Source organism: Curcuma longa, chromosome 9 (assembly GCF_044706935.1).
Source record: "Curcuma longa cultivar G26 ecotype Majalengka, Jawa Barat chromosome 9, ITB_CL_G26_1.1, whole genome shotgun sequence".
Taxonomy (NCBI): Eukaryota; Viridiplantae; Streptophyta; class Magnoliopsida; order Zingiberales; family Zingiberaceae; genus Curcuma; species Curcuma longa.
This window is the reverse complement of record NC_133869.1, coordinates 9,622,203-9,642,133: the sequence shown is the minus strand read 5'-3', so window position 1 is coordinate 9,642,133 and position 19,931 is coordinate 9,622,203. Positions and strand designations below refer to the sequence as shown.

The window sequence follows — 19,931 nt, the reverse complement described above, 5'->3', positions numbered from 1 at the left end:
TTGTTCTCAAAGAAATTTACAGTGAGAGTTGATATCGACGTCGTGGAATGTGAATAGTTGGACACCGGAGGATGACAGTATTGTGTGAGGAGCGATAGCACAAAGATGAGATAGCTAAACATATGAATTAATTTGAAAATTAATATTTTAAAATAGAGATAAAATTAAAATATAATATTTTTTACATTTCAAATCAAAAAATGAAAAATTATAATGAATCATGAACATATAAAGATAAAATTAATCCATCTCTTTCCTTTTCCTATTTAACTTATTCCATCTCAAATAACAATTAAAATTTTTTTATTGTCTATTTATCCTGCCCTCCTAGGGATGGCAACGGGTTCGGGGATTGGCGGGGAAGCCTTCTCCATCCCCGTCCCCGAAACCCAAACCCATATATCATCTTCGTCCCCATCCCCGTCGGGTATCATAATTTAAATACCATCCCCGTCCCCGTCGGATTTCGGGTATCCAGCGGGTTTCGGAGATCCCTACAGATTTCGGAGGTGATTTTCCCCGCGGGCATTTCCATGGGTATCCCCATACCCATACCCATCCCCATCCCCATCCCCATCCCCATTCCCGTCATGACATATTTAAAAAGTATTTTTTAAAATTTATTACTTTTTTATTAATTAAAAAAAGAAAATATTATTTGTTTTAGAAATAATGAAACTATAGTATTCAAACAAGTAATTATCAATATGATTTATTTTTTCATTTGATATAAGGATATAATCAAATTAATGAATCTCAATGAATGAAATTATCAAAGTCGGGTTCGGGGATGGGGACGGGGAATTTTTGGAATACCATCCCCGACCCATCCCCGCTTTCCGAGATTCGGGGATTCCCCATCCCCATCCACGCTTTCTCGGATTCGGGGATTCCTCGATCAAAATGGGATCGAGGAACAGATTCTCCATCGGGTCCGGGTCTAATTGCCCTCCTCTCCTCTCTCTCCCCTTAAAATAGAGCATAATTAGCGATTATTACGTCATAGTCAACTATAATTTTTTGATTAATTTCATTATATATGATCGTAGTACTGATTATGTGAGACTGCTAGAGTAATGAATTCCACACAATCACCCTAGTGAATTGACTTACCCTAGTGAATTGACTTAAATAGCCACGGATCAATCTCAACTGCTTCTTAAAATAACAACTAAGAGCATCAGCAACGCTGTTAATGGGGTGTTAATAACACCCCATGTTAATAAGTAACACCTCTTGAACGCGTTGGCTGATCAACCTCACATGTATTTTTTTTATTTTTTTAATTATTAATTATTAATTTGAGATGTTATAATAAATGAGCATTACGGATGCACAAGAAGAAGAACGTTGACTTTTTATTCAGGGCCAAAATCGCCGCATCCAAGCGGAATCTAGCGCCGTCGCTACGTCAGCTGCCAGCCTGCCCACCAACTCCGTCCTCGGAGACTCTACCCTGGTGCTGATCCATCCGCGCTCCGGTTCCGCTCGACGGCGGATGATTCGATCGCTTATCACATTTTATGCGGAGCAGTCCGAGCGAGGAGGATATCCAACTCACTCCCCTCCCAGCGCGCTCACGCGGCGGCGACTGGCGAATCTTTTTACTGCCCGCGCCGCCTCCCAAATCCCCAATCCATCATCGATCTCGCGAAGTGGGGCCTTGCTTTGATCTAGGGTTTGATGCCGCCCCCGAGCTGGATGTGCTTTAGATGGACGCGGCCGACCCCTTCTCCCTCCGCTCGTGTTTGATCGCCGCCGGAGCCACCGCTCTGTGCTGTCTCTGCGCCACTTGGGTGCTCCGGTTGCGCGCCGGGTGGAAGGAGAAGAAGATACAGCAGCGGCAGCAGCAGCTCTGCGGGTGCGGCGGAAGTGGAGGCGAGGGGCACATGGAGGTGGGCGACAAGGTTGCGGAGGCGGAGGATCGGCAGGCCGGCGGGTCGATGGTAGAGCAGCTGGCGCCGGAGATCACCACGCACGCGCTCAGCTACCTCGACTATGCCAGCCTTTGCCGGCTCTCGATGACGAACTCCGTGATGAGGAAGGCTGCCAACGATGATGGCGCCTGGAAGGCCCTCTATCACAAGGTTTGTCCCCCTTTTTCTTTTTTCAGTTTTCTTTTTTTTCTAAAGAAGAACACTTGCTTGGTGTCTAGTCGTGCCATCTTGATCCACTTTGCTAAAGACAATCAGTGCTAATCATGTACAAGATTGTAATTTGAATACAGGGGAGCCGGCGGTGGTCGTAAGTATAATAATCCTAAGGTAGTGAAATTCCTTGTTGGGTAAGTTTTGACCAGCACGAAAGGCATAACGATCCGAGCACTATCTCGAAGAGAGGTTTAGTGAAATAGGCATGTTTGTGAAGATGCAAACTACTCATACTTGGATAGAAAGACCCTAGAAGCTTTACTATTTCTAGCGCACTTAGGTGGAAGGCAGATACCACTATGGAAGAATTAGAATTCTAATCTTTTGTTAGAACCTACGGGCCAAGGGACAGTTTCTATGGGGCACTCCTCCAATGCACTAAACCAAATCGATGTGTTATAGCATATGATGATCATGGAGAGGACTCAATTGGTTACTACTCCTGGTAACTAATGCCCATCAGAGTGTGGAAGATTTTGCATTTCGATGTTCTTTCATTCCCAATGGGAGAATACTAATTTGTTGAAAAGTTTAGGACTGTGCGGCGAATTGTTTGCAAAGCTATATTTGATTTCCTAACTTCTATTGTGCAGTGGATTGTTTGTATGTTTTTGACATTTTCATTCACCTAACTTTTGGGTTTGGGTATATGGATGTTATCCCTCCATTGATACTTACATGTTCTGCTCTAATCGATTCATCTTATACTATAGAATTAATTGGTTTTTTTTTTTGTCATGTCCATGTGATTTCAACCTATTTTCTATCGTTTTATCGCCTACCAAAGGTTGTGGAATATTTCTCATAGATGTTAGAATTTTTTTAATTCTTCATCCTTTTGAGTGATGATAATTGTCCATCTTAGCAATTGCATCCCTACTGCCTTGAATTTTTTTGTACATGTTGCTTCCTAATACATCGATGCTTATACAATTCTTCCTTTAGCTTAAGGGGCATGCGATGATGACATATGACTCCAAAACCTCATCCCTATTTCAACCATCCATTTTAGTTTATCCTCTTAATGATTTCATCGTTGATATCTCCTTGTTCATATCGTTATCGAACTTTATAGTAGTAAAAATGAGCTTTTTACCAAGTTATAAGCTCCATTGACGATGTATCTTTTATGTGTTGATGCAAATGTTTGAGCCCCTGATTGCAGCAAATCGCTTTCTGGAATCATGTTAGTCCTTATAGTTACACTTAACAGTAGGTTATATCTATTTTTGTTTACACAGTCTAGCTCGAACCGGCAAAGAATTTCACTTTTCTCATCCATATTCTTCTATAGCTTTGATTGTGCAGGTCGATTGTGTCTTGGTAATATTCATGAAAACCAAGAGAGAACCAGCACTGATCTCGCAACCGAGAAGGATAATATCAATGTAGAAACTTTTATTCTAGCTTTGACAAATAGAATAATAGTATGATTGCTGCGTTTATAAATTTTACTAACTCGGTCTCGTCAAAACTTCAACCAAAAGAGACTAGATGCACTAGAAAAATGGAAATAGTACAAATAGAAAAAGAAATGAAATTGTTTTGTAGACTCAAGCTGAATTATTCTATGGGTTTAGCATGATACTATTTCTTTGCATCAGTTTCAGTATTTTTCCTCAGTGTGTAATCTTTCTCGAGATTTTTCTTCTTCACCGATGAGCCCACCTTTTCGAGAAATGCTATCAAGGAGTCATGTTAATCTTGTGCTTAGAGTGATTATGTCAACTTGGGCATTGACATGGCTATGATGCATATCGATACTTGTTTGTCATTATTATTTTCCTGAAAATATTCTACTCATCGTGTACCTGTTATGATCGGTTTGTTATCGTTTGAGTACTCCATTTGGTTTCTGTTTGTGAGCAATATATGATTTCTTGCTGAATTGTATAACTAGTTAATCATGGAACATAGAAATTGAGCCAGTCGATATCGACATCTCCCAATTTCTTTCTCTAAGTCCAGTCTTGTAGGACTTATCGGAGTCCACAAACTATTCATTAGCATTACTTCGCTTGTAGGACTTCAATGTGGAACAGGAGACGGTTACCCCGACAAATGGATGGAAGGCTTACTATGCTGTCACAAAAGCTATTATGGATGTGAATGTGAGATTCTACAATATAATAAGAGAGGGCTCGCTTCAAGCAATGAGTTATCTATGGCTAAATGCCGACTACGTAAAATGCATACATGAATCTGGAGGAATATTCATAGGGTACGTCGCCCAAAACCTTTATTATGTCATCGTTTTTTCGCTAGAAAAGCTTTATAGTAAGTTAAGATACACCATGACTTCTAGCTTTGATCAAGAAATATAGTCCTTTTCTTGGCTTTTCAATTGGGTGTTGGTTGATTTCTTGCCATCATTGCTATTTACTCCGTTAGTTAAAAGGTCGGTGTCGAAATATATCTTTTAGTCTCTTTTGATAGACACTTGCTACCTCAAATGCCATTTAAGTTCATTAACAATTTGCATTTCATAATAGAAATCAACTATAGTTAGTTTTATATTAACTGAATGCAGATTGTTTGAGCTGTTCGCACTAGAGTTCTTCCTCATTTCCTTCAAGCTCTAACGAAAAACTCTTCGCGGTAGTTAGCATTATCTCTATCAGCTGTTCATTTGAAAAAACAATGATTGTAAATGCATGTTTCCTTGAAACCCAATCTGTTTATGCAAACTAGTTAAGGTAACCTCCGCAGCTTATCGTTCGCGGCCAAAATACTTCAACAGTTTCTTTGGTTGGATCTTCAGGTACGACGCGGTAATAGATAGATGGGCATTGATATTCAGCTGGGGGATTCCAGGTGATGGACATGGGATTGATGTCCAATTACAGAATGTGAGAGCTCGTATTCTCGAAGACGTGGCATGGGTCACCATGGACGCTTACATTGACGTGGACTTTGGGCCGTTCCGCGTCACCAATGTGTACGAGTTCCACGACGGCCAGTGGTTCATCGTTCATCATCATAGCTCAGTAATGATGCAAGAAGATCCACAGAACATATTTGGCTGAAGCCCTTTGAAAAAGTAATACATTGGCATGAACAGGCTAGAACTCATCCTTTCTCTTTTCATTTCACACAACTATATAATGTTAAGCTTCGAGGCCGATAAGTTTATGTCGTTTTAGGGTAATTTTATACTTCGCCTACGTTTTAGGTTCCGTTGTATTTGTGGAATGCTCTCTCACAAAGCTTGATTGTTGAATATAGATCTTGACAAAGAAATCTTGTCAAGTTGGGTGTAGCGCAGTTGGTACTCGGGTGATAGACTTGTTGAATTGGGCACGAGTTGATTCTTGAGGATTTCATCGTCTTGGAGTATGCCCTCATCTATCTATGCTGCCTATGTCACAACATAATGTTTTATACTTTGCCTACGTTGTCAGTTGTATTTGTGGAACAAAGCTTGATTGTTGAATATAGATCTTCATCTTGTCAAGTTGGGTGTAACGCAGTTAGTACTCGGGTTATAGATTTGTTGAATTGGGCACGAGTTGATTTTTTCATCGTCTTGGAGTATGCTCTCATCTATGCCGTCGTGATTTAGCTGCCTATGTCACACAACTGTATAATGTTTTATACTTCGTCGACGTTTTACACTCGGTTGTATTTGTGGAACGAAGCTTGATTGTTGAATATAGATCTTCACAAAATCTTGTCAAGTTGGGTGTAGCGCAGTTGGTACTCGGGTGATAGACTTGTTGAATTAGAGCACGAGTTGATTCTTGAGGATTTCATTGTCTTGGAGTATGCCCTCTCATCTATGAAACCATTGTGCATCGTGATTTAGTTGCCTATGTCACACAACTGTATAATGTTTTATACTTCACCTACATTTTAGGTTTGGTTGTATTTGTGGAAAAAAGCTTGATTATTGAATATAGATCTTCACAAAATCTTGTCAAGTCAAGTGTCTACGTATAAGAAAGAATAGAACTTACATCCATGCTTGTTCGATACCTTGCTTTAAAGGTTGAAGTGCACATTTGAATCATTGAATCCATCCTTGTTCTAATCCCCATTCGCAAAACCCGTCGAGAGCCTATGGTGAAGTCTAAGCATCTTAAGCATTGTTCATCATTTTATTCATCTCGCATCGTATGTGACCTCTCATCTATGAGATCGCTGTGCATTGTGATTTATCTATATGTATTTCGTTGTAGGACTGACGATGCTTGATCGTTTGAGGTGAGTGAAATCATCTTTTATTGGATTGAGAGAAAATCAAAAGATAGGATAGGGGAAAAACTAGGATGAGTTGATAATATTTTTTTTACTTCAATAACAATTTATATATTTATATTAAAATTTTATATAAGTGATATTATTTTTGACTAAAACGTTATATAACTATTTAAGTATTACTTTGAAATTATAAATGGAGTGTAATGGCTTTTAAAAGGGGTATTTATATATTTAATTTTGAAATTTAAAAAAAATAAAATCTTGTAATAATTTTAGACCAAACGTACTACATAGCTATTTAATATATATATTTTAAAATTTATATAATTTTATTTATCATCAAAATAATATGTTAAAATGTATAGTCATCCTCAAAATCTTTCCATTTTTTTTTGTCTAAAAATATCTTTACTTTCGAGCAATTATAATATTAAAAAAAAAAGACTCAAACATAATTATAATAACTATGAATGTTATAACTATTACATAATTATAACAACTATTTCAATAAAATAGAGTCTGTCACTATAAATGAACTCCATGATCATATGTGAGGAGGTAAATCAGGAAGTTGTAGTTGGCCACAACGGAGAAGGACATTGCCTAATTCGACTCTTGCCCACTTCAATAACTCTTGTTCTCTATAACCAACTCAACTATGTTCTGGAACATAATTATAGCAACTATGATCTATATATCACTATTATAATATAATATTAATCAATAAATATCTGAGATGAAATATTTATACTATAATAATTATGATTCATAATTACTATAATATAATATTCATCAAATGTTGTATTAGCTATAATTTATTTTAGAATTGCATATTATAGTAGCTACGATAAATAATACTAAAAAAAATTTAAAATAAATATAGGATAAAATAGGATGTAATTGTATTTCCATGACACATGAAAAGTAGCTTCCAGGTGCGATGCAGTGATAAAAGATAAAATTGATTTCTATACAATAAGGATTTGAATCTTAAACTAGACATTTTGGAACGCTCGTAGAGTTCGAACCACTAATGATGTTGGACTATCAAATTAAAATTTATCTACGCTTCTCAAATTTATTTATCTAGTAGCTGATTTGTAGATTAATCAAATTATAAAAATTGAATATTTAGATTTAAAAAATAATATATATATTTTTAATTTTAATAAACAGTCCCTTACTTTTATTTTTGTCCTAATTTAAACACACCATAGGTGCTAGATCAGGATAAGGTTATCCGGTTCCAACGCGACAACTGCGCCCCCCTTCCCTCTCGTTCGTGTTGCCCTGACCGGCAACGTCGCAGAACCGAAAAGTTTTTCCTTTTCCAAGCCAAGCCAGAGAAAGAAATCGAGCGAGAGAGCGAGCGATCGAGCGAGCGAGAGGAGGAGAGAGACGGTAATGGCTTGCGTTGCCTGCTGCCGATGTCCTGATCGGATCACGCCATCTTAGGATCGCGATCCTTTCCTCCCCTTCCTTCCCCCACCCGAAAACCCTAATTTTATAGTGCTTTCCTACCATTTCGTCGCTGATCTCGTCCATCGAAGGACCACTGCCCGCGCGACATCGATCGGCCCCGGGTTCTCTTTTGTCGGGTGAAAAGGGAGTTTTTTAAAGCTTCTTTTGGTGTTTTTGGTTCCCGGGGTCAGGAGCTTGAATCGGGCGGGTTGCGTTCGTGGTTGTGGTCGGATGGAGCCTCGTGTTGGGAACAAGTTTCGCCTCGGTCGCAAGATCGGCAGCGGCTCATTTGGCGAGATCTATTTAGGTATTAGCGCAATGTTTCTGGATTTTTTTTTTTTTTTTTACAATGCTGTTGTGCTTCTTCTTGTGGATTTTTGTTGCTAGAATTCTTAAGTTTTCTTGTTTCCGGGTGTTTATAATTGCCGTTTTCTTTGCAGGCACTAATATCCAAACCAATGAGGAAGTCGCAATTAAACTCGTGAGTCTTACCCCTCCGCGGATGTTCGTTTATACTCAAACTTTGTACTGCATTTTGTAATGCATTTTTTCTAAATTTACGTTGCTGCTTGGTTAATTTGTTGATTTTAGCTATTGGTTTGATAGTTATTGTTGATTTCAATTCTCTTCTGATTGTTCCTGGAGTTTCTTTTGTCCTCGTAGATATGGTGTCTATTGGCTTATATATATCATAAATATTCACTCAGTCAACCGCATAAATGCAATTAAGCAATAACCTTTGAATTGCCGTTATTTTACTAGAAATCATGTTATATGAGTAAACAATTTTTTTGGGTTGAGTTTTACGGATCAACTGAACTTGCAATTATACTTTCAAACAGGGCAGATTTGCATGGAAGACTGCAGTTAGTTGTGTGCAAGGTTGTCACTTTTCTTACATAGATGTGAATGAGATTCCATGGACTCAATTTTAAGATTGAAAGCATAGAATCGTAGCAATATTATCATTAACCATCAAGTAAATAACATCATGATTCACACTTAAATTCTCAAATATAACTCAAACATCATCATTAACTGAACAAAACAAAAGTTTAAAAATCAAAGTCTCAAAGTTAGATCTTAAGCAAAGCAGCAGACTATTTCAAACTTAAGTTTAATGTTTTAAATGGATAAACATGCTACAATAACAAGATTGTGTGGGGAAAAAAATGATGGTCCAATGAGAAGCAGTGGTATGAAGATTTTGGAAGAATGACTAGAAGACGGAGAAAAAAGCTAGAAGAAGTAATGAAATGAAGATGGTGAAAATAAGAAGAGAGAAGATTTTGGAACAAAGTGCAAGATGATGGGCAAAAAAAATTGGAAGTAGTCAAGAGATTAAGAAGATGATGAAGATGAGAAGAAAAGGCGTCATGATTTGAAAAAGATGACAGAATATGAAATTATGATTGTTGATTTGATGTGACAAAATGGTGGATTCAAAAAAAGGCAACACTTGAATCAATAAGAGCTGACTTAACTCATAAATTTAGACTAACTTTGCGAGTTTATGACTTAGAACTCGAGTCTGTGTGAACTTGTTCTGATTCAGGGTCCAGGATTGATCTGACTTGGGCATTGGTGCCAGATTGTAACCTTGTATGAGTCTGCTAGGCAATTTGGAAAGTTAACAGCTATGGTTCTGTGGTACTCTTGCTTTAGCCAAGGATTAGAATGTCAAAACAAGATCTTTCCAGTTATGTTTATAGTATTTCTAAGTCATTTTCTGACAAAGGGTGAACCTAGTTTACAAGGCAGCACCATGCAGGAAGCAGGCTCAATGTCAGAAACCTTGTAGTGTAACTAAATAGCCATTTTGTGAGTTAATCTTTAGTCACTTCTAGTGTGAAGTGGTAAACCTTGAGCCAAATGCCCTAAGAACATCTTCTTTCTTAGCACTTGCTCATCGCTCTTATCTTTTTCCTTTGTTGTTCTGTTAAGAAATGTTTACTGTTTAACTATGTGAAATCTATAATTATTTTTCATGTTTTAGTGACAACCTGAAATTTACTTAAGGTAGTCTCTTTTAGGTTGTGTTTGCCCCCATGAAGAGGAGAGTAGAGGGGAACACATAATTTGATGCACTCTTTCCTGTTTACTTCTCCAAAAAGCAAAACTAGTCTTTGTGGATGCCAATTACAAATCCACAGACATGATTTTAAGCCAAATTTCACCTGCCCATTTTGAAATTGGGAATAACTGCCTATGTTTTCCTTCTTCATTGTGAGCTTGAGCGAGGTTGATGAGTGTGCATGAGCAGGTGGGCAACCAAGTTGACAAGGGTGAGGTTGAGGGTGGTGAGGCTTGATCCACAAGCACAGGAGGAAGGTTGGTGAGTATGATGAGGTTAAACATGGAGAGGCATTGGTGGGGGAGGCTCCATTGGCAAGGGAAACTTTGGCGGTGGGCATCGGAGGGAGGTTAGTGAGCATGAGGTTGAGCAGGTGGTGGTCTCAAGCAATGGGCGAGAGGAGGGCAGTGAGCTAGTGAAAAAAGAAGACGGCTAAAGATGAGATTTCAATTGTTCCCACATCCTATCCTCCCTCTTCTTTCTTTTACTCAGGTAAATGAGAATGGAAGTTTTCACTTTCCTCTCCACTCCTCTTCTCTCTGTGGGGGGTAAAAACACAACTTTAAGTCTTTAGCACTGTTAAAATATATTGAGTGTAGTTGTAGGGTTTCAATTTATTTTCTAATTGCCATGTGAATTTTCTGTTTGACAGGAGAACGTCAAGACTAAGCATCCTCAGTTGCTTTATGAATCAAAGCTGTATAGGATCCTGCAAGGAGGAAGTAATGGAACATTTGCTTTCATTTGTCTCAAGCAGTTTCCAAGTCTATCCTCACTCTTTTTTCTTATTTCCTTGTCAGCTGGAATTCCTAACGTGAGATGGTTTGGTGTTGAGGGTGATTACAATGTCCTTGTGATGGATTTACTAGGACCAAGTCTTGAGGACCTGTTCAACTTTTGCAGCCGTAAGCTGTCTTTAAAGACTGTTCTGATGCTCGCAGACCAGAAGGTATGCCCTTTGTGCAGCTTATATTTCTGAATTGACACGAGGTTGCAACATTACTTTCTATTTTTGGAGCATGATTAATTAATCCTTGCAGCTGTCATCAATATCTTTTTTTACAATTCTTTGACCAAAAATATGTACTTATGTCTTCAGTTTCTCTCTTTTTATTTGTATTTGTGTGATTTCCATCTATTTATGGATGCCTATCCTATTCGAGGTCTCCCCCTGCAGGGTCTGCCCTCCATTCCTGACTTCATTTTGTCAACCATGTAACAGTGCCCTTCTAGTGAATTCTCTTATGATAACAGTTGTTACTGCATTCAAATTAACACTCATACCTCACTGTGATAGTGTGAAAGTTAATTGTTTCCTTTATTGATAATTAACTTTGATCTAAATTCCAAATACCGTGTTCTACTGTCTGACCTGGTTAGGTGTCTCACTTCAGTTAAATCGAGTGGAATTTGTGCATTCAAAGTCCTTCCTCCACCGAGACATTAAACCAGATAATTTTATTATGGGTCTGGGTAGACGAGCTAATCAGGTCTGTAATTTCTTCTTGTATCTATCCTACTTGTTTGATTAAATTTTCTTTTTGTTTGTACTACTATTGGGTTTATCTTTTGCTCAATAACAATTTTTGTTGAATTTCCTTATAGGTATATATCATTGATTTTGGCCTTGCCAAGAAGTACAGGGACACTACAACTCATCAGCATATTCCATACAGGTAAGACATACTTTAATTCAGGAGATCTTGTTGTTGATAATTATGTTATTGGGACTAAATATGGGTATCTGACATGGATATGGATCTGAAAGTCGGACACTTTATTTTCTAAAAATGGGGACATAGAGACATGTCAAAAAAGTTTTAAAATGGGGACACAGATTCATCAGAAAAGGATCTAAATTTAGGACACAATCATGGGGACATAAGGAATCTTAATATTTTAAATATTAATGTTAATCTAATATGGCTAAAACTAATTTATTAACATAATGTAAGTCAATATATTATGCAGACTATGTCATCTTGAACTAAGAATTCCTGAAAGATTGAATTCCATCGCTGTAGATAGACCAGATGGTAGATAACACATTGGAATATAAAATACAGATTGCTAAGCTTCCTAAATGCTGTTTGAAGATATATTTAGATTCACATGGCTAACAAGTATAAGCCATACACTTCTTTTTGAACTACAAAGTTAGTTTCTTTTATAAAGTTATGTTTTAAGATTTAACAGCACAAGTGCCACTCATTAGAGGGACCTGCCAAAGGTATTGTGCAAGTATATTGCTAAGTTAAATGGCAAAAAGATAAAAGTATACATTGATGATACAATAGTAAACAGTAAAACAAAGGATGAGGGGGGGGGGGGAGGGGGGCTGAAACCATCGATGATTTGATAGTCCAATTCACTTGGTTCACTGGATCATTTAACTGGACAACCAAGTAGAACTGAAGGTGACTTATGAAACCATCTATCTTGAGCTTAATCCACTTCAGTCGAATTCATTGCACTTCAGCCGAATACATAATCATGGCTGAATTGTTCTAGAGCTCAGTCTCAACTTGGTCTGCTTCAGTCAGCTTTTAGTCAATTTTCCAAACTGAGGTTTGAGCTTACTTGAGTAGTAGGCATACTTGTCTATTTGTTGTGATCTGACCACAGTGAGATATACCTCGAATATTTTTAATATCCATTTATCATAGAGACTGATGGGAAGTTAATTAAACATGGCACATCTTACTTATGATAGTTGTCTTGGTGGTGTTAGATTTCTTTTTTTTTCATCTAGATTTGTTATCGATTTTTCATTTGAATTGTCAAGGAGATGCACTATTTTGTTCAGTTTTAATTTACTTTTATTGAGTTTCGCCATCTTCCACAGCCTCTTTTATGTATTATGCTTGGCATACTACACTGTTCAAACTCTACATGTTTAAACATTTTGGATCTAGTTTTATATTTTTTTAGGTTTTCTTGATTTTATCTTCAAGAACAGTGCATCAATGTCAGGTTATAAGTGGCTACTTTATTCATCTCTGTCATATTCTATTGCAGAGAGAACAAAAATTTAACTGGGACTGCCCGTTATGCAAGTGTGAATACACATCTTGGTATAGGTATAAGAATGGCCTTCCTGTACCTAAAGCTTATTACAGGAACTTCTCTATGTTGTCGGCCTTGTTATCTTCATTGTGTCCATTTTTTGGTTATCTGACTACTCTTTTCTTCTTATAAGAACAAAGCAGGAGGGATGATTTGGAATCTCTTGGATACGTTCTAATGTACTTCTTGAGAGGAAGGTTGGTCTATTTGGTAGAAACCTTTTACCTCTTATTCATCATGCAAATTGAAACCTTTGGCTGTGAATGTTTTTTCTTCAGCCTTCCATGGCAAGGTCTAAAAGCAGGAACAAAGAAGCAAAAATATGAAAGAATTAGTGAAAAAAAAGTCGCCACATCAATTGAGGCAAGCTATAATCTATGATTACTTTGAAGTCTCCTGTTATATTGCCTTAGTTATGATTATGAAATGGTTGTTTTATACTTATAGGCTTTATGCCGGGGATATCCTACAGAGTTTGCATCTTACTTCCATTATTGTCGTTCATTAAGATTTGAGGATAAACCTGATTATGCATATCTAAAGAGATTGTTCCGGGAACTTTTCATTCGTGAAGGTTGATTTCCTTTCCACTTATATCAAATTTCAAGTCTTTGATTCTGTTCACCGATGAAACTATGATGGATAATTGAATATTCAGAATTTTTGTTTGAGTATAAATTATTATTATTTAGAGTAAATCACCTTCCTGGTTTCTCTACAGGTTTTCAGTTTGATTACGTATTTGATTGGACCATTTTGAAGTATCAGCAATCTCAGATAGCTGGTCCTCCTCCACGTGCAATTGTTAGTCTAAATGCAGATGTTATATGTGTATTCATCTTTCTATTTCTGAACAAATGGATAACCTTTTTGTGCTATTTTCTACTTCCTAGGGTCCAAGTGCAGGACCTAGCCCTGGCTTGGCTCCTGCTGTCGCCAATGATAGGCAGTCAGGTGATTTCTTACATGTTGTTTCATAATCCATTGACTGAATATTGACTCGTCGCTAGACAAATCTTTATTCAACTCGATTGTTTTCCTTCTTGTTGGCTACTTCTTTAGCTTGTGCAACTGCATTGGCCAATGTTCATTTAGAAGTCTAAAATAGTCTTAGGAATGGCTGATTCTAATTGCATTAGATGAATCACATCCAATTTTTTATAATCTACTAGACATGCTAGCATGTTGAAACCAATTTATCTAATTTTCATAATTAGGAGGGATAAAACTTGGACAAATTGCATTTTAGGTGGTGAGGAAGGAAGGATGGGTGGTTGGTTGGCTGTCGATCCTTCCCGTCGAGGACAAGCATCTCCAGCTGTAAATCTTGGCAGCCTATCCAAACAGAAGGCCCCTATGGCGAATGATCCACCTGCCAGTAAAGATGCTATGGTAAGTTATAGATGTCTCAGGATCACTCTTTTTACCCATACACCTATTGTTCCACTGTTTATAGTCATAGTTCTACCTGCAAGATCTTGTTGGTTGCTAAACATATCAGAAATGCCTAATGTTCCTGATGCTTCCTAGTTCCGATAATATATGGGATTCAATCGCTAATGTTATTGCTCATTTACATGTTTTAAGCTAGTTACAGAATCTTCATATGCACGATTATACTATAGCTTTTAAAGATGTACTCATTCAGTATTTTGTAATTCCTGAACTCGAATGCGGGAGTAGATTTCCAGTTCCACTTTCATGGGATGGTCAAGTGGATCCTCAAGGCGACCTGCTGTTTCTGGTGGTCGAGACATGGTAGGGATCGATGCAGATCAATCTCGCACACGCACTGCAGAGGCGAGCCCAGTGACTTCCCACAAGGTTTCAAGTGCGCAGAGAAATTCTCCGATCATCTCTTCATCTGGAAGGAAACCGTCTGCAAATAAGAACTACGACTCGGTGCTGAAAGGCATTGAGGGCCTTCATTTTGATACCGACGAGAAGAACTAGCCAGCACCACTGCAATCCCCTCGCCGCAACTTCAATTTGTGTGATGTTGCTCTGGAGAATCAAACCATTTTCAAAAGTGGTGTAACACTTTGCATAAATCTTATAATGACTGAGACAATGAGTATCGATGGGTGCCAACTGCTGAAATGAAGTGCCCTCCCTCCGAAAGATGAAAGCAAGTGACTCAACCAGTAAAGGAACTTTGCTCGCATCGTCGAGGAAATATGCTAAAGTTGGAATAAGAATAATTTGTCGTCGTTGTCGTTGTCGTCGTCGTTTATTAACCAAAGATGTTCCACCATTATGTTTTCGGTATCGTTTTACATTTCTTATTATTGTTGGAACTTCACATGTTTGATTATGTGCTTGAGTGTGTCGCCTCTGAGATTGTGTTTTACCTTCAACATACATTGTGGAGAAGTTGCTACTTATAATTTGGTTTGAATTCACTGATCTCTCCATGAGTCTCCCAATCGTAAGTTATCGTCGTATCCATGAACACTTCGATATCTTCACCTCGCTTGCAAACCCTTTACTCTTGGGAAAATGTATACAAACAATTTCAAGAACAATGGTAAGCAATCTAAGTTTCATATGAATTTCAATACAAGATAGGACTTATTATTTGTTTGTGGTGTCTCTTTAGTAAAAAAAAGTGAAATTCGTCATTTTAGCGGTCTTATATGGTCAGTTTCATGATTATTTATGAGGAAGTAAATCGAGAAGTTGTAGTTGGTTACGACGGAAGAAGGTATTGTCTCAGTTTTATCGAAATTCAATCTTTGCCTACTTTAATAAATTTGTTATGTCGTAATCTAACTCAACTACATCTCAGGGCTATATGGTGTGTCTCTGTCCCCGGGCAATGGTGCAATGGTAGGACATCCGGGTTGTGATAATTTTTTTTCTTTTTTTTTTTGTCCCCGGAGCAATGGTGCAACGGATACATCTAGGTTTTGACTACGACGGCGTATTTATAAGAATTTTCTTCCAAATGAGGAACGCAATTAAAGGATACTGGGCATCTAGATTGACCGCCGTATGCGCTTCCCGATTTATCCTTGGTGGTCGGTGGGAAACTTTATCGTGGGACCGAACCGGCTCGCTGACCACCAGGGATTGAGTCCATGAGACTCACTGGGATTTATCATTTTTTGTATATGGTCCATAAGGGTCTCTGGGATGTATTATTTTTTTATGTGAGGAGTCTCTAGGTAGTATTTTTTTTTTTCAATTCAAAATTTACGTAGCGTTACGGTGTTTGAACCGGTTTATCTCACCGATCATTAAGTACGAACCGTTATATAATCGGTCTGCGACTTTATATACACGTGGTTTTATGGTATATTCCCTGATTCCGTCGCTGCCCTTCAAATTAGACAACGGGTAAAAAAAGGAAGCGGAAGAGGGCGAAGAGAAACGTGGGAAAACCCCACGAACCCTAACGTCGATCCCTCCCTCCTCCTACTTCCGCATCATTTCCAAACCGCAGAGGCAGGTCGACACTCGATCCGCCCTTGGCTCACTGTTTTCCCTTTATTGTGGTGGTATTCGCTTCCTTTGATTTCCCGAATCGAGCGTCCTCGGGAAAATTTTCGGTCCAATTGAGGCTTAAAATTGAGATATTGTTGCTCTTGATGCTCGCTTATTGAGCTACTTCAAGATCTCCCGCATCCTTGTCTGTGATGAATAGAGTCTTCAATGAGAAGATATTGGCGGATAAGTTGTCCAAGCTCAATTTAGATGAATCATATCAACTACTTATTTGGGAAACGATGTCTGTGTATAAAATTTTCTTTCTGAGTGCGTTTGCGGTTATTATTTTGCATAATTTGACACAGCTTCTGGATGCGATAGCTTGAATCCTTAACTCTCTTTGATCAATAGCTTTGTCACATTGGTGTATTTTCCACCGTAAGAATGCTGAACAGGTTATTCAAACTCGGGACAAGCAATTCCATAGCTCAAAAATGGAGCAGAAAGTTCCTTTCTTGTATCTTGCCAATGACATCCTGCAGAACAGCAAGCGAACTGGAACTGAATTTGTCAGTGAATTCTGGAAGGTTCTTCCATCTGCACTTAAGGATGTACTTGAGAATGGTGATGAATATGGAAAGAATGTCGTCTCCTGACTGGTGTGTATCATGTATTTGATCCTTTTTTTCTTTTCAATTGTTTGAGATCTCCATCGTGGACTGAGATTTGAGAGTAAAATATGGTTCTTTGGTATTTTGGACACTGTTATTGTCATGTTGAAAGTGATGTCTGAAGCATGGACCAATGCTATAAGAAAAGAACTCTTTGCACATATGTTTGAAATCCATGGTTAAGTTTAGCTACTCAGGCTTTTGGATCTCCACCATTATACGTGCGCTGCTTCAGGTTTATTATTGAAAGTGTTATTTGAAGTGCTTTTAAAGATACTTTTACTTCTCAATGCTGAGACTTTTCTGCATACGAATGTTGAGGCCCATTTTTAAAACTTATCTTGTGTATTATATGAATCTTGCATATTATATGAGAATATATTCCTGATACTCCTTGATTGATTTTATTGCAATCTGTGCTCTTTTCTCAATGTTTCCAATGGAAAATTTCAAAGTGTTGCTGTGCAATACTTATCTGCTCTATGACAAATCATTTCATTGCTGAATTTAATGTCACTTTGAAGGTCTTTGTCTGTAGGATTCAAAAGAAGACATTGATCTTTATAGCCAACTTTTTGGCAACTTGCAATTGCTTGTTCTCAGCTAATGATCTATTTGATTAATAAATTATTGATTTGTTTCCATTAGCTTACTTTTATTGTTCAAACCATCCAAGAGCATGGGTTTGCATTGATTGCATAAGTGGCCAATCATATCCATCATATGCATTTCATTGTTAGTTCATGTGAATTCTCCTGAAAGAAGATTCTTTTACCATGCGGAGGGTCATTATTATTTAATAGCTTCATGATACAAGGACTTTATTTTGTTGAAACTGTTGGCTTACATTGGCGTGCTATAATGGATCTGAAGGCATTCGGTGTACTTTGTTTCTACAAATGTTAGACATCAAATTATTGTATTGAGTGGATTTGGCATCAAAGATGAGATATGTTTCTCAAGCAGTGGATCTTATTTATCAACTACTTTTTTTGTCTTACAAAGCATGAGAAAATGTTTTCATTTATGCATGTCTAAAGGTGGAACATTGAGTTATTTATTTATAGAATTCTGAAAATGATACTCATATTGGGATATATCCTTGATTTGTTAGGTTGACATCTGGGAGCAAAGAAGAGTATTCGGGTCTCGTGCACGTGACCTGAAAAAATTGATGCTTGGTAGTGAACCTCCTCCTGATTTGAATTTGAACAAAAAGCGCTCACGTACTTCTGTCAGAATCTTAAGGAGAGACTCTTGTTCAGTTAAAATAGTAAGGCCATTGTTGTCAATTTCTTTGTTATCATTTGTATTTGATTCATTAGATTGAGAAGCAAATGGCTAAATACACGTTTTTCTGAAAAATCAGAAATTATCTGTAGGAGGGACAGCAGAAAAAATTGTTTCTGCAATTCGCAGCGTCCTCATTGACCGCTCCAATGTGGAGTCCAACTTGGACAGATGCAAATCCGCTGTTTGCTATGTCGGAAAATTGGAAAAAGATGTGGAACGTGCATGTAATCATGGTAAATAATTGTGAGGGATACAAGAAAATTTCTTTGGTATCCGTAGATATATTGTTGCTGCATGCTGAGTTAATTAATATTATTTATTTTATCAGATAGAGACCTTCAAAGGGAGTCGTTAGCAACTGAATTGCAGGAACAAGAGGTGGCTCTGAAGGACTGTATAGAGAGGCTCAAGCTAGCTGAAGCAAATCATTCAGCTCTTGTTTCTCAGTTAAACGAAGCAATGTGGGAACAGGTATGCGAATCACAACTTTCAGTATTCATGTTTGTCTAGTTAGAAAAGTTTCTCCATGTGATTTCTCGTTAGCTGTTAGAGTGACTGTTGGAGTGATGGATTCAGTGTGAATTTGTTCAGGAATCTGAATTGGAGAATGTTCGCTGCAAATTGCAGGTAATAATCTGCATGATTCCTTGAATTTCATGAAAATTTCAAAAGAACATCTTGATGTACAGTACTTAGTCACCATATTTTACTTGAAAAGGTGCATGCTTCCAACTTCTGCTCTGATCAAAAGAATTGCAAAATGGCAGCTGGCACAAGCCATGGTAGAGGAGGCTGCCAACATGCGGCGGCGGCTCAACAACGAGCCAGTCTTGATGCCAACCAAACCACAAGCTGAACATCCAAAGCCAGAATCAAATGGCACATCAGCGATAGTTCGTAAAAAGACCGCTGCTGCAATTGCTGCTGAGGTTGCCGATAAGCTTGCAGCTTCCACTCATTCCCAGCAAATAATGTAGATCAGACCACATCGACTAACTTACCTAATTCTCATTCTGCAGTTGCACCAAATAGGAGGATGATAACTGAGACTCCCATTCCCATTTCTGATACCTCCACAACTGCCTTGATACCCCTTCAGCCAATTGTCGTCTCCACCCCGCATCAGCAAGCAGTCTTGATGCAGCCGGGTCCTGTGCAAGACAAACCGTCAGCATCCCAGTATCGACCGCAACAGTAGCTTCAGCCTACCGGTGGTTTAATGATTGGCCTACCACACAACTACAATACCATACCTCCACCACAGATGATTAATCTGGCTAGACCATCACCATTGCTACAGCAGCAACAGCCCATGGCATTGATACAACAACAGCTGCCTCCCCCGCCGCCGCCACTGGCCATGAACCAACCTATGCCGATAAACCAACCACCACCTCAATTCACCTTTCAAGAACCAGTACCCCCGAATTATAGGCCACTGCAAGCACCTGGAATGACATTTTACCAATAGATGCTGAAACCCATTTGTGATGTACACACTTCTAACCATAACACTGAGTTACCGAACCTAAATGTGGAAGTTTTGTTATGTGAGCTGAGAAAATGTTTTCCTTGGCGATAAATTTA

General features: G+C 38.2%; 2 protein-coding genes and 1 pseudogene across 3 annotated transcripts; all 3 read left to right on the top strand.

The window, feature by feature from the left end:
- Nucleotides 1–1,361: 1,361 nt before the first annotated feature.
- On the top strand, nucleotides 1,362–5,281 carry LOC141834959 (F-box protein SKIP8-like). The gene is made up of 3 exons (XM_074722362.1): nucleotides 1,362–2,087; nucleotides 4,175–4,371; nucleotides 4,912–5,281. Exons 1-3 carry the CDS (start codon nucleotides 1,713–1,715, stop codon nucleotides 5,174–5,176), a joined length of 837 nt encoding a protein of 278 aa, XP_074578463.1. The 5' UTR covers nucleotides 1,362–1,712; the 3' UTR covers nucleotides 5,177–5,281.
- A 2,328-nt stretch (nucleotides 5,282–7,609) lies between these two features.
- LOC141835357 (casein kinase 1-like protein 2) lies at nucleotides 7,610–15,353 on the top strand. 2 transcript variants are annotated; one of them, XM_074722803.1, is made up of 14 exons: nucleotides 7,611–8,118; nucleotides 8,252–8,292; nucleotides 10,538–10,607; nucleotides 10,686–10,834; nucleotides 11,280–11,375; nucleotides 11,491–11,561; nucleotides 12,904–12,965; nucleotides 13,085–13,148; nucleotides 13,230–13,314; nucleotides 13,399–13,525; nucleotides 13,673–13,755; nucleotides 13,845–13,905; nucleotides 14,201–14,343; nucleotides 14,635–15,353. In XM_074722803.1, exons 1-14 carry the CDS (start codon nucleotides 8,043–8,045, stop codon nucleotides 14,902–14,904), a joined length of 1,398 nt encoding a protein of 465 aa, XP_074578904.1. In that variant the 5' UTR covers nucleotides 7,611–8,042; the 3' UTR covers nucleotides 14,905–15,353. The 2 variants fall into 2 exon arrangements, with proteins under 2 accessions (XP_074578903.1, XP_074578904.1); XM_074722802.1 differs by having other exon boundaries at nucleotides 7,610–8,118; nucleotides 10,538–10,834.
- A 920-nt stretch (nucleotides 15,354–16,273) lies between these two features.
- On the top strand, nucleotides 16,274–19,871 carry LOC141835257 (uncharacterized; annotated as a pseudogene).
- Nucleotides 19,872–19,931: the final 60 nt, after the last annotated feature.